The 13,548-nt window shown below is 40.1% G+C and overlaps 1 protein-coding gene across 2 annotated transcripts in view; it reads left to right on the top strand.

Moving 5' to 3' along the window:
• Positions 1-13,548, top strand: part of Adam7 (ADAM metallopeptidase domain 7) — a 58,197-nt gene that overhangs the window by 29,336 nt on the left and 15,313 nt on the right. For both annotated transcript variants that reach the window (XM_023714689.1, XM_023714690.1), the window contains 7 exons: positions 3,740-3,824; positions 5,680-5,810; positions 7,550-7,724; positions 9,548-9,637; positions 10,675-10,870; positions 11,240-11,342; positions 12,452-12,638. In XM_023714689.1, the coding sequence (XP_023570457.1) occupies positions 3,740-3,824; positions 5,680-5,810; positions 7,550-7,724; positions 9,548-9,637; positions 10,675-10,870; positions 11,240-11,342; positions 12,452-12,638 (967 nt within the window). The remainder of the gene's footprint in view (positions 1-3,739; positions 3,825-5,679; positions 5,811-7,549; positions 7,725-9,547; positions 9,638-10,674; positions 10,871-11,239; positions 11,343-12,451; positions 12,639-13,548) is intronic.

Consider the following 13,548-nt stretch of genomic DNA (forward strand, 5'->3'; position numbering starts at 1 on the left):
ATGGATCCTAATCACCCTCACATAGATGTTCAAGGACTGAATGAACACAACAATCAGATAGGAATGGCCCTTACTACACCAAAACCTGTTCATCTACTTTCAGTTTGAAAGGACCAAAAAATGGGGGGAAAATCTTAACTCCTTCAGTCAGGGACTAGAAACCACTTGATTCCTTTTGCTCTTTTAATTGTAAATAATAACTGCCTAGTTTGAGCAAGAACAGGAAAGACCTGACCAGCCTGCAACCAGCCCAGCACGGAGCAGTCATCCGAGAGCTGCTGTTCTTCAGTTCACACTCTAAAGTTCTGCAAGGGGCTGGTGAGATGGCTCAGTGTTCTAAAGCACCTACTTAGAACAAGCTTAGCAAAGCACAGGGACAGCAGTTCAATCCCCCAGCACCACATGCCAGCCAGCCCCGCCCCCTGATGGGCTGAGCTGGCCTCCCCCACACACACACCCACACCTACACACAAAAGTTGTGCAAGGATTGGTCCTGCCGGCCCCAGCTTGGTGCCCTGCTGACATTGTGTGGGAAGGAGAATCCTGTGTGGAGTTTTTAACCCTTAGTTAGAAGACGAGGTGGAGCCGCGGTTCCCGCCACTCGATGCTAAGATGCTTGCTCATACTGCTGCAGGCAGCTGAGTTAGCTAGAAATATCAGCAGCCGGCCAGCCCTTGAAGGAGATAGCACAGAAGACAAGACATCTTGCCACACTGGGAGGGATGGAAGCTCCCACCATGGGCCAGACCTACAGACAAAAGATCAAACAAATGCCGACCTCCCTAAAGATTGGCATGCGAGATTGACTATCACCCTGAGGGAGCCAGAAGAATCATTAATCCAACTACCACTGGATGGCTACCTGATAAAGTCCTGTTCTACATTCATGCCCTCTTGCTACGTGACTCGCTTCCCCATTTGGTCCTGGACTTAATCAATTTTACCTGAGCAATGGTGCTTGTAATCCCATTGGGTGACCATAGTTTTGTCCCACCCCACATCCACCTAAGTGAGTTCCCATGTTCTCCACCACCTTAGACCCACCCCACTGCATGGTTTAGTCTATAAAAGTCCCTGGAAGAGAGAGCTCCCTGGAGACTACCCACTCGGGCCCCCCTCTTGTCCCTCTCTCGGACAGGAGCTTTCTCTCCCTCAATAAATATATTTTACTTATAAATTTTTTTAAATATGTATTTGTTTATTTAGTACAGGGTCTCACTATGCAGCTCAGGCTCAATGCCATCTGTCTCAGTCCCACCCACTACCAGATTACAAGGGTGTGCCACCATGCCTGGCTTAGGTGGCCATGGCTAGCATAGCATGTAGTACTAGGAATCAAACTCAGTTCCTTGTGCTTACCAGGCAGGTACTTAGACCACCGAGCTATCTTCCCGGGACCCATTTAAAGTTATTCAAAACATCTTGCATAACTCTTAGCCCAGAAGGCCATGATAAACAGTGTCAGGACTAAACACAACCTTTTGCTTGGCACAGCCCATGCCCTAGGCAACATTCTGCTGTGAGAGAATGCATTGGAGCAATGGCATCTTTCAGCATCTCTCACTTTTAATTTTATGAAAAAAATTCAAAACAAAATAATAGCGGAAGAACAACAGTTAATACATTGCATATTAGTAACTTCAAAGTAGTTACTCATAGTACAAGCCATAGTATAAAATATTCTCCCAACAATATTAGCACAAACCTTTCCTTTCAATGAACTAAGAGAAACTAGCAGTACCACGCTCTTGTATTTGTTGTAGCTTCTCTTTTGATGAACACAAAATCACTATATTAGTGTAGCTCCCAAGTGAATTCCTTTGTCGACCTATAATATCAGCCTGTCTCTAAAGATTTGCAAAAGTATCTTACTAATCTTTCTGATGTTATCTAGATATTAGCTTTCAGGATGAACTCAATAACAGGAAACACCCACAGCCTGTAATCAGAGTTCAATTCTAGTTCTTTGGTATTTAATGAATGTGAACTAGAGCACCAAATAGCATCGGGCTTGGTTTTCATACTGGATAGATCATGACACATAGCTTCAGTGAGGTGGTTATGTCTGTCTTGGCTTGAATCTTTAAGCGCTAACAAGCCCTAAAATTATGGACGATGAAAGATAGTAAAATATCCCATAAACTTCATAGTGGGTGTGAATAATACTTTATCTTTTCATGCAAATATTTAAAACTACTTAGTAAGTAGGTTAAAATTACTTGAAGAGATATAAGTGGCCGATTTTTAACCCATATAGCATTTCTTTTATCCTGGCCAGTACTTTCATATTTAAGCTGGATGTCTGCTGACAAATTAGGAAAGGAGAGTGGCTTGCTAGTAGACATCACCTTTAGGGCTTCTTGTGTCTTGGGTTTTTTGTGTCTTCTCTTCTATATTCACATGGAAAAAGACTGTCTCTCTGTGTTAAGACAGTCTCTGTGGCATTGTCCAGGAGTTACTTTTGCTTTTAAGTGACCATGAGGAAAGCCAGACTCTAGATCAGTTCTACTCAGGTGAATCTCTATTCATGGTGTTCTCCAGTGTCCAGGGTTTAGGAAAAATAGAATTCTAAGCTCCTCCACAACATATAGCAAAAAACTGACACAGAATGCAGTAACCAAAATACATCATTCATAAAGAAAAAAAGTGTACCTACTTGATCAAAGAGGTTAAAGACTAAAAGGAGTGTCTTGTTTACTTTTCTATCATTGTTAAGGAAAAATACCCAACATCCAAAATTTAGGAAGGAGAGGTTATACTCGAATGTTGTCTTTGAGGTCAAGAGAGCTCTCTACTGTGGCCCAGTTGGGAACTTGTTTCTGAATCAAATCAATGTGGACACCTGTAATTCTCTCTCTCTCTCTCTCTCTCTCTCTCTCTCTGTCTCTCTCCCCCCCCCACATATATACATTCTTCATTTGCCTTTTTAGGTAATCCAGGAATGGTCCTCTTTTTTTTATGACAGCTTTTTAAATGTTTAGTTATAGCTATCATAAGTCCTCTCTGAGTTTCATGCTTGATAAAATTTTAAAGTTTATTAACTATATATAATTAATCATAGTGTTAATTATATTGTTTCAAAATTTATTCTCTTGAACACTTTTAAATTTAACCCATTAATTAATTAATTTTTTTGTCATTTAAGTGATTTTATCAGAAGTTGAGTTTATGATAGAGTAAAGAAAAATTGGACACTTAGACTTACTATTTGTTCTGTTTTGTTTTGTTTGTTTGTTTGTTTTTGTATTTTAGGGAAGGGTCTACAGGATGTTCAGGGTCTCACTACTAGATCAGGCTCATAGTGACCGCCTATTTACAGCCTCCCAAGATCTGGGATTATAGGCGTGTGCCACCATGCCCAGTTTCAATTGCCATCTCTGCATTTCCCGGGGTGGGGCCAGCACAGCGGCAAGCCTGGGGATCGAACTTCCAGCCACTGAGCCTGCTTACAGGTGCTTTAAGCTGCTGAGCTATTTGGCCAGCCCTACTTCTCATTTTTTAAAAACTGTCTTCATTTTATAATTTCAGCTTAAGTTTGAGTTAACTTTTTCTTCACCTCTATAAGACATTCTTATTTAAAATGAGGTAAATGTCAGCTAATCCATCCTCAATTTCAGAACTGCAGAAATAAGGCAGTTTCCTATGCTTAGATCTTAGTAATGTGGTAGTTCAATGCTACTGAATTTTACTGCTAAATTACTGACTCAGGCTGAGGAGTGTGTTTATGTTGTGTCTACAGTGGGAAGTGGCTCTACACACACACCCAAGGAGCTTCTTATCCAGCGGGCATGTGCCTGCCCGGTTATTCTGCCAGTGTTATCAAGGTAAGCCATGGTCTATTTATATCATATTACTTAATCAAAGTGTTTGAATTAAATTTCTGTAATGTTCTGGGTCCCATTGAAAGACACATATAAGCATGTTGTCCTATACATCCTCTAATGTTAAGAAAACTTACATTTAATAAATGAGAAAAGAAATGTCTCACAAAAAGTTATAGAAGAAGGATAAAGACAAACCAGGGTAGTGAAGAGCTCAGATGAACAACATACCCAGACTAATACATGATTGGTACAGCACTTTTGCCCAGTAACTGTAATTATTTATAGGCATAAAAAATGATGACTTACTTAGCAAGGGAGGATAATTGATCTTGTGCTGAAAAGAAAATGCATAAAATACATAATGCAATTTATCACAACCACCTTGTGATTCATGCTTAGAAAACACAATCTATTCCCACCTCTCAAGTTGCTAGTAAATGCTCACCAGTAACCCTATTTGGGAGAGTACTGAAAACCCGAAGGCATGTATTTATTTCCTGTATTTCTTTGCTTGGTTGTTGCTGTGTCAGGTCAAAGTTAGAAATCAACACTTATCAAATGACTTTATGAACTATTTTAATTTCAAACTACATACAGCCCTTTCAAACCTATAGATTTGCTTTAGTATTTCAGTAACACAACTTTTGCATCATAGCCAGTCTACTCTGATACAGGCTGTCACAACCTCAATTATATTTTATTTTACTTTTTCAATGTTTTAAACTTTATTTCTAAAAAAGTACATTTTCAAGGTGTTTTATTAGCTGTTGAGTAATCTGATAACTTGTCCCTTTTTGGAAATATTTCATCATAAATATAGGCATTAAAACATGAATTACATCTCTAAGCCAGGACAAGGAACCACACTGCCACAGATATATCTCTGACCTTTAATTTTCCTCTTAACAGGAATTCCTTCCACAAGATTACATGCACTGTTGTTCAATGTGAGATTATAAATTCAAAGCAAGAGCATCACATCTTTTGGTCTCTGCTTTGAATAGCTTGTATAGAGAAGACAATCGCTAATATTTATTTTATGAGGACGGAAGGACATTTGTCTCTGCCCACTCAAGCTGCCATAAACAAAATACTATCTCATAAACTGCATGGCAAGAAAAAAACCAAAAAACAAAAATGTGCTTCACACAATTCTGGAGACTGAGATGCCCAGGGTCCAGTGTTGACCAATGTAGTCTCTGGTGAGACTCAACTGTGAGCTCAAAGTCCACACCTCTTTGCTGTGCCTTGACTTGAAAGGCAGAAGGGGAGGAGGTATCTGGGGATACTATTCATGAAGGCTCTGTGCTCAAGACCTCATCACCTCTATTCTTTGAGAGTAGGGCTTCAGTGGATGCATTTTGGAAGAACATACACATTAGGGCCACAGAAACGATTTCAAAACTTGAGAGATGCAGGCATTAAAAAAATCATTTTCCTGGACTGCGGAAATAGCTCAGCAGTCTAAGCACCTGCCTGGCAAGTGCAAGGACCTGGTTTGATCCCTGGTACCACATGCTGTGCTGGTCCCACCCCTGGGTGCACCAAGCCAGCCACCAAGATCAGGAATGGTGGTGCATGCCTGTAATCCCAGTGCTAGGGAGGTTTAAAACAGGAAGATCACTGGAAGTCTGAGCTGCATAATGAGATCCTGTACCAAATACATTTTTTTAAAAAGTCATTTTCACAATTGCATTATAAAATGAAGGAGCTGAGGTACACAGGGGCAAGTAATTAAATTCCTGAGTTAAGTAGGAGGTACAGGCTGGGTCTTTCAGCCAATGGTCAAAGTACTGTGTTGGACAACAGTGTACTTTCTTTGAGAACTTTCTAACAAATATTTCTTTTGCATCAGGATCTTTTGCCGGACATCAACACAATTGCAAACAGAATGGCACATCACTTGGGACATAACCTGGGGATGCACCACGATGGGTTCCCCTGTACCTGTCCTTTGGGAAAATGTGTGATGGACAGCATTGGAAGGTGAGACTCAGATGATGCAAGGGGTGTATTTAGACACTTGGGGAATAAACCTGTTAAATACATTGGAGCATTATTTTAGGGTTATATTGATATGAAGGGTAATTTCCTGGAAGCTCTGTTATGAAATCAAGCATAATGAGGGATGAATGTTTGAGAAGCTAAGTCTTCTTACCTGGCAGTGTTCTTCTTTAGTGATTCACAGAAGGAAGCTCTAAGCCTCCACTGCACACATTAGAAATGCACGGCATGCGCAAGTGCCACTTTCAAGGAAGACAAGTGCTGAGAAATGGATCTGTGTGTCTTGGTGCCATCTTCATTATAATTTCCTCTGTCACATCTTTAGTCTCAGTGAAGCTCTCCCCAACCACCTGATCCAACTTTTTTGGTCCTGTTTCATCATACACCTCTCCTGGTATTTCTTTATCCCCCTTTATTGCTTTTGGTTTTTCCCCTTTGTACTTTTCCCTCTCTGGCATATCCTATGTAAAGCATAAGAAGCCTGTTTATTGCATCCCTCTTTCACTAGAATATAAGCTCCTTGAGGTCAGAAGGTTTGGGGTGTTTGCTTGGTAACTGTTATATTACTATGATCTAGAAATTCCCAGGAAACTGTTAGGTACTCCATAGTCAGAGGATGATGGGTGGATACCCAGCATGCTCCTATTGTGACTCATTCTGTGGTCAGTCCTGTCCTGCACACACTGGACCTCTTCTCAGTAGGTGTGCATAATGCTTTGTGTGTACTAAGAAAGTACCTGTTAATCTCTTTCATATGTGGATTAAATGACTTAAAACAGCTAAATGACACAAACACAATGGGTAGAGCATAGACTAAGAACTCAGAAACTTATACCTAATTTTACATGGCTATCTACATCCTTAGGCTTATTCACAGAGCCCCCATTCCCATGCAGTGCAACCAAGATTCTCAAAGTCCTTCTGTGTTCAATCATAGTGTCAATAATACTGTTGAGGGAGACAAGTGAGCACTAGAAGAGAGGCATTCCTAACCATGTTTATGATATCAATATATATATATATATATATATATATATATATATATATATCTTTTGGCTATGATAAAATGTAGCATCTGTTCTTATGAGCAAACATAAATGTATGACCACTCTCTACCAGGCACTGTGTTACTAGGAGTCCTTCTTATCTGTTACATGCTACTGAGGAGTGAACTTTGAACTGAGTTCTATCCCCAGGATTTTCCGTTTTTATCCCTGAGGCAGGATCTCAAAAGCTGCCCAGGCTGAGGTCCTGGCTGTGACCCTTCTGCCTGCCTCTGTTTTCAGAGTGCTGAGGTTACAGGCATGTGCTAGCATGCTCGATTTGAATCTCTTTTTAAAAAGTTGATCATGGCACAGTCCTTGCCCCGAGAAGCTTTGAATTTTACCGGGATGGCGAACACAGATGCACGCTACTATCAAACTATTTAACCCAGACTTGCAGAGGTAGACATGGGGGCAGCAAGTGCTGACAACCAGTCCACAATGCAGGCTTCAGGGATGACTTCCTGGAGGCTGTACCAGCAGAATACTTTCAGGGCAACACCGTGTGTTGGCCGTGCCCTAAGACGTTTCCTCTGATGATGAGCCTGCCTCCTGCCCTGCACTCACAGCTCATGGTTACATTTGTCCTTTCTAAACTTTTCATGGAACGTTCACAGCTGCAGTGCCACGATGTTCTGATGTGACCAATCTTTTTTTTTTATTGCACCCTGACTCTAGTGTTCCTGCCATAAAATTCAGTAAATGCAGCCAAGTCCAGTACCAGCAGTACCTGAGGGATTATAAGCCCACCTGTATGCTCAATGTTCCATTTCCTGACAATCTGAATGATTTCCCATTCTGTGGGAACAAGAGAGTAGATGAAGGGGAAGAGTGTGACTGTGGCCCCATTCAGGTATTGCATAATTATTTTGTCTTTAAATTGTAAAGTTTATGCTCAGCTGGAATCTAAGCAGGGATCCAGCCATTAATCATATTAACTATCATGTTCCTTTTATAAAGCCTTTAATTATTTTTTTTTCTGTATTTAGGGCAGAGTCTACAGGATCTTCAAGGCCTATAGGGTCTCACTATGTAGATCGGACTCATAGTGATCCTCCTGTTTACAGCCTCCCAAAAGCTGGGATTACAGTAGTGTGTTACTACGCCTACTCTCAATTGCTATCTGGGTGGGGCCAGCACGGCATACGGGGGATCAAACCCTGCTGCTGTGCTCTGCTGAAGCAAGTGCTTTAGTCTGCCGAGCTATCAGGCTGGTCCTACCCTTTTATAAAGCTTAAAAAAAAAAAAAAAAGTAAGACTTTTTTTTCATATAAAAACAAGATGTTGGGGCAGCCTCATCTCAGGTCTTCTTTTGGAATCATGTACTGTGCATTATGATCTTGCTAGAGGTCAGCAGCTTCACATTCACCTGGTTTACATATTAATAGACTCATCTTGATAGATGGGCCCTTAGGTGTCAGTATGCATGAATTCACATGCACAGTAACATGTAGCCATCTTATAAAATCCCTCACAGCGAATCAATTCAGTTTTACTCATGGCTGCAGGAGGCTATTCCGTATCACAGCTGGATAATTCTCCTTATTAGAAAACTCTTTGTTCACAGGGCAGAAATTCTCAAAATTTTCACATATCTATTACAAGCTTTATCTTCGGAACATTTAAAAACAAAGCTTTTGAGAAGACTTTCAAAGTAATTCTTAATCTGCTTTTGCCCAACATAGAACTATTTCTTTCGGGAGCTCACCAAAGAAATATGTCTCCTAGACAACTTGACACGCAAATAAAAAAAATGTCTGCAAATCTCTGAGAGGCTGCTGAGGGTGTGGACGCTGGGGCAGCAGGTCTGTGCTGGACAAGTCTGCACTGCTACTGCGCTGCAAAGTTCTGTTAGTGTCACGTTTTCTCTGAGAACCACATTCTTATTTCAAAAATAGCCTGATAAAACAGTTCTAATGGAACTTCGCAGAGTGGGGATGATGCCCTGTCCAGAAATGTAAGAGCTCATTTTCATGTCTTAGATTACATGAAATGGAGCTCTTCATTTTTCAAACTGATTCTCTTGCCCAGATGTCCTCTTGAAATGGTTCTACAGCTTCATGCCAACACAGGAAGTACCTTACCTGATCAGGCACAGACAATTTCAGTGGAATTTTTTTTTTTTCCAAGTAGATAGAGCTTAAGAGCCTATCTTGTTGTTATTATATAAAGGTATATCTTTTAGAGAAAGGTCAGCAGATCTTCTAAATATCTTGAACAAAAGTCTAATTGTTTCATATCAAACATTAGCAGAAGGAAACAATAGGGACCTCCAAGGATTGAAAATCAGCTGGAGAATGGAAGGCTGTAGGCCTGGAGCCTTAATCCTGTCCTCCTGCCTGCCAGTGGTCATAGGCTCTGGAGTATAGAAGAGCCAAGAGGAGAGGAAAGCCAGGGAGAGTCCAAAACACTAGCTCCAAGCTGCGATCTTTATCCACATATTATAGACAGGGATCATGCAGTTGTCTTTGCCTCTAAAAAAGTTGATTTGTTGTGTTTCCATTTTTTTTTTTTTTTTCTGTTTTGGTATGAGGAATTGAACTCAGAATTTCTCACTTGCCAGCCAGACACTGTGTTGCTGAGCTGTATCCCCAGCCCTGTGTGTTTCCATTTTTTTTAAAAAAAGCTAAGCCACAAATCATTTTCTTGATTTTTTTTAATTATTATTATTGCTAGGAGTGTACTAATCCCTGCTGCGATGCGCACATGTGCATGCTGAAGCCAGGATTTTCTTGTGCACAAGGAGAATGCTGTGAATCCTGTCAGGTGAGACACTGGGGTAGGAAAGAGTTTCTCTGTTTTCAGCCTAAGTCATGGAAGTCCATGGAGCTGCCTGGCTCCATGAATTCTTGGCAGTACCTGCCCTGAGGGGCTCAGGCTTCTGAGCAGAGGTTGATGCTTTGGTCTGAGGAGTGCCAAAACCAGCGAGCATCTTCTGGTGTGCTGGGAGCTGTGTCACATGACCAGCACTATTCTTGGCCTTCTGTGAATTATTGCCAACCTATATATTATCAACTGGGAGTAAAAGTGATATCCCAAGGACATGAGCTAAGAGGGGAAAAGGGGTTATACCGGACTTAGAAGCAGTCATGGCTAGAATGATGAGAAATCATCCTAGATGGCTCTGTCCAAGAATTTATTGACACATCATTCACCCCAGGGGACTGTGAGCTCACAAAGAGAAGAAGCATGTCTTTTTCATCTTCAAATCTCTCCAAAATCAGTACCAATAAATGTGTACTGGGTAACTAAGCAAGAGAAATCTCACACAAGGGCCTCCAGCAATCAAAGCTGGGCATTTCCACGTGCACATGGAGGTACTGATTTCCTGGGGATGTAGACTGCTTATTAAATGTAGAGGTTAAATAAAAAATAATAATTTATAAAAATAAAATAAAATAAAAAATAAAGGTAGAGTTTTCCTTATGTACACAAGCAGAGGCATGGTATACTGGAGAGAATAAGAAAATCTAAAATAAATGAGAATACTTCCACATTTTGCTGTTGTGTTACCTAGTACACATCTAGCTAAGGCTGCCTAACAACAAAATTCAAAGTGCCAAATCATGAACTTATCATCCTTAAAAATACATAAAATCCAAAGCATTTGCAAGTGACACCAATCCTCAGTGAAATGGAGAAAGAAGTTATGATGTGGTCTCAGAGCCATTTATTTATTTATTTATTTATTTATTTATTTATTTATTTATTTATGATAGATTACATGGCCAACTTTCCACCTTTTGGCTGGACCTTACCTATCTAAGTGTGTCAAGAATTCAGCCTGTATTTCTCTTCAACAGATAAAGAAAGCAGGGTCCATATGCAGGCCAGGAAATGATGAGTGTGATTTCCCTGAGGTCTGCACGGGCCACTCCTCTGAGTGTCCCAAGGACAGATTCCGAGTCAATGGATCTCCTTGTAGCAACGGGAAAGGCTACTGCTTCATGGGGAAATGTCCCACGCTGCAGGAGCAGTGCACGGAGCTGTTTGATGATGGTGAGAAGTGGCTGCAGTGAGTGCTTAATAAGGACAATAGCTTCCACGTACCCGTAACTATCACCTAAGCCATGGGAACAAGATAGACAGTGATAGAGTTTTTAACAACTTCCTAAAATATTACTTACCATTTCTTAGAATATAATGTTAACTAAAGTAAATGTGTTACTGACTTATATTTCCATTCCTACTTAAAATACTTTCCTGACTCAATAGGATAGTTTTTAAATTAATTATCCCTTTCTACTTCTCACTACATGATACGGGATGATACTAAGATCATTTGCATAAAGAGACAAGGTATTTTAAGTTTCTCAATTTTTCCGTTTATTGGTTCTTCTAATTTTTTCATATTGTTATGCATTTCAGAAGCGAAAGAGAGTCCTGATATCTGCTACTCGATGAATAAAAAGGGAAATAAATTTGGTTACTGCAAGAACAAGGCAAATAAATTCATTCCCTGTAAAGAGAAGTAAGTGCTCTATAGTAGGGCTTTGAAAGATGAAGAAGGCTCTGGGTCTCAGAGCTGTTAACTTTCTTTGGCAGCATGAGTAGAAATAGAACAGAGCTGTATATCCCTGACAGTGCTGGATGTTATTTACATACTGCATTTGTTAGCTGAAAATTCTAGACTATGAAGAGGAAGAATTAAAGAGACTTAATATGCCTAAGAAAAAGAGAAGAGAAAAAGTCTTAGCTAACTAATAACAATAATAATAAGCAAAGAAGGAAGTGGAAATAAGTGAGAAGTGGGACAAGGAAAAGAGTGAAAGTGTTTTAACCTTGAAAACAGAAGTAGAAGTTGGAGGTAGGAGAGTGGGAGTTTGGGAATTTAGGTCTGATGCACAACAAGATGAGCTAAGTCAAACATTCAGGTTTGCTCAAAGACACTGCAGCAATTTTCACATGTGACAAAACAGGACGTGGACTGAAAACAGCCATCACAAAAACTTACCTGTATTACCGTGTTACAGACTTATATCTTCATTTCTACTTATAATACTCTTCTGACTTAATAGGATAGTTTTTCAATTAATATCCCATTCTACTGCTCACTACATGATATGGGGTGATACTAAGATCAACTGCATAAGGACATACAGTCAGGGTTAGCTGTGTTCCTTAGCAAGCTAGGTGGAAAAGAAGAGCCATCTCACTGCGCTTATTCTTAGCTGCTGCTGGATCTGGAACACGGGGGTAATGTGGAAACAGACTTGTGGCTTTGCCATCAGAACCCACTGAAATGTCCTACAGAAGGAAGGATGTGGGGAATTTCCGTGAGCCTATGAAAGTCGAGTTAATTCAAGTTACTAGTGAGACATAATCTATAAGCATGAACTAATACAGGCTTATGAGAATCATAGAGCAATTACAAAGTGATTACATTGCGCATTTATTTTATCTTCTACTGAGTCCCCAGGGCCGTGGCTTTAACCAGCCAATGCTTTGCTTAGCCATGGTCAAGCCTGAGTACCCTGCTGACAAACCCAAGTCAGATAAATGTGGCCCTGCTTCTTCTTACCAGGGCAGTCTGAGGATCCATTCGGTCCCTAGTCTGACAATGCTTTCCCTCTCCTTCAGAGATGTCAAGTGTGGGAAGATTTACTGTACCGGAGGACACCACTCATCTCTCCTGGGAGATGTCAAGGCCTTTCTCCTTATGGATCCAAAGCAGAATGTGACCGTCAAATGCAAAACCATATTTGTATATCACAATTCTGCAGATATTGGTCTGGTTGATTCCAGAACAAAATGTGGAGAGAAGATGGTAAGATGGAAATCTTTATATTAAAACTCCTTGGTTCAACTGCTCGAAAAGAGTACTGGATCCTATAATTGGTTCCAGAGGGACTTACAGGAAATTTTCTTCATATAAGAAACCAGGAGGAAAAGTGACTACTGCATTTTTATTTTTGAGGAACAGTAGCAATAACACTGGAATATTCCTTTTGTTTCATTTAGCTATAGAAAATGATATGTAATTGTTATAAATATGCTTAATTGGTATCTTATAGTAGACTTCTAATGATATTTTGCTAATTAATATGACTATAAAATCAGTATATGCTCCTCATTTATTTTATTTATTCAAACATATTTATTGGCCAAGTGTTAATTTGTCAGGAGCTATGCTAGATCCAGATGATTTAAGGATGTGTATATTTGAGCATTTCATCTATTAGACTAAACAGATCAGCACAATTCAGCCAAAGCACTTTCCTTGATTCCAGATTAATGTGTATCTGGAATCGAAAGACAGAAGTGGCTATGAACACACAGAACAAGGACAATACCTTGCCTTCCAGCTTCCACCTGAGGAACAGCACTTTTAAGCTAGAGAAAAAGGGAAAGATTTGGTTATGTTTTATTTTTCAGCTATCAAAATTTAATTGAAACTTGTTAATTGTGCACCATTATGGGGTACAATGATGTACTTTGACACATACTGGCGGTGTGATGAAATCCAGCTAAATAGTGTCCTCCTCATCTCACGTATTTATGATTTCTTTGTGTTGGGAACATTCAAGCCCCTCTCTTCTAGTTAGAAATATAAATTATGATTAATGATAGTCACGTATTGTACTACACAACACTAGCACTTACTCCCTCGATTTAACCAGAAATGTATACCTGTTCAGCAGCCTCTCGTATGCCCCTCTCTCTCCACCATCCCTAGC

The sequence above is a fragment of the Octodon degus genome, unplaced genomic scaffold (assembly GCF_000260255.1).
Source record: "Octodon degus isolate 3935 unplaced genomic scaffold, OctDeg1.0 scaffold00036, whole genome shotgun sequence".
NCBI classification, from domain to species: domain Eukaryota; kingdom Metazoa; phylum Chordata; class Mammalia; order Rodentia; family Octodontidae; genus Octodon; species Octodon degus.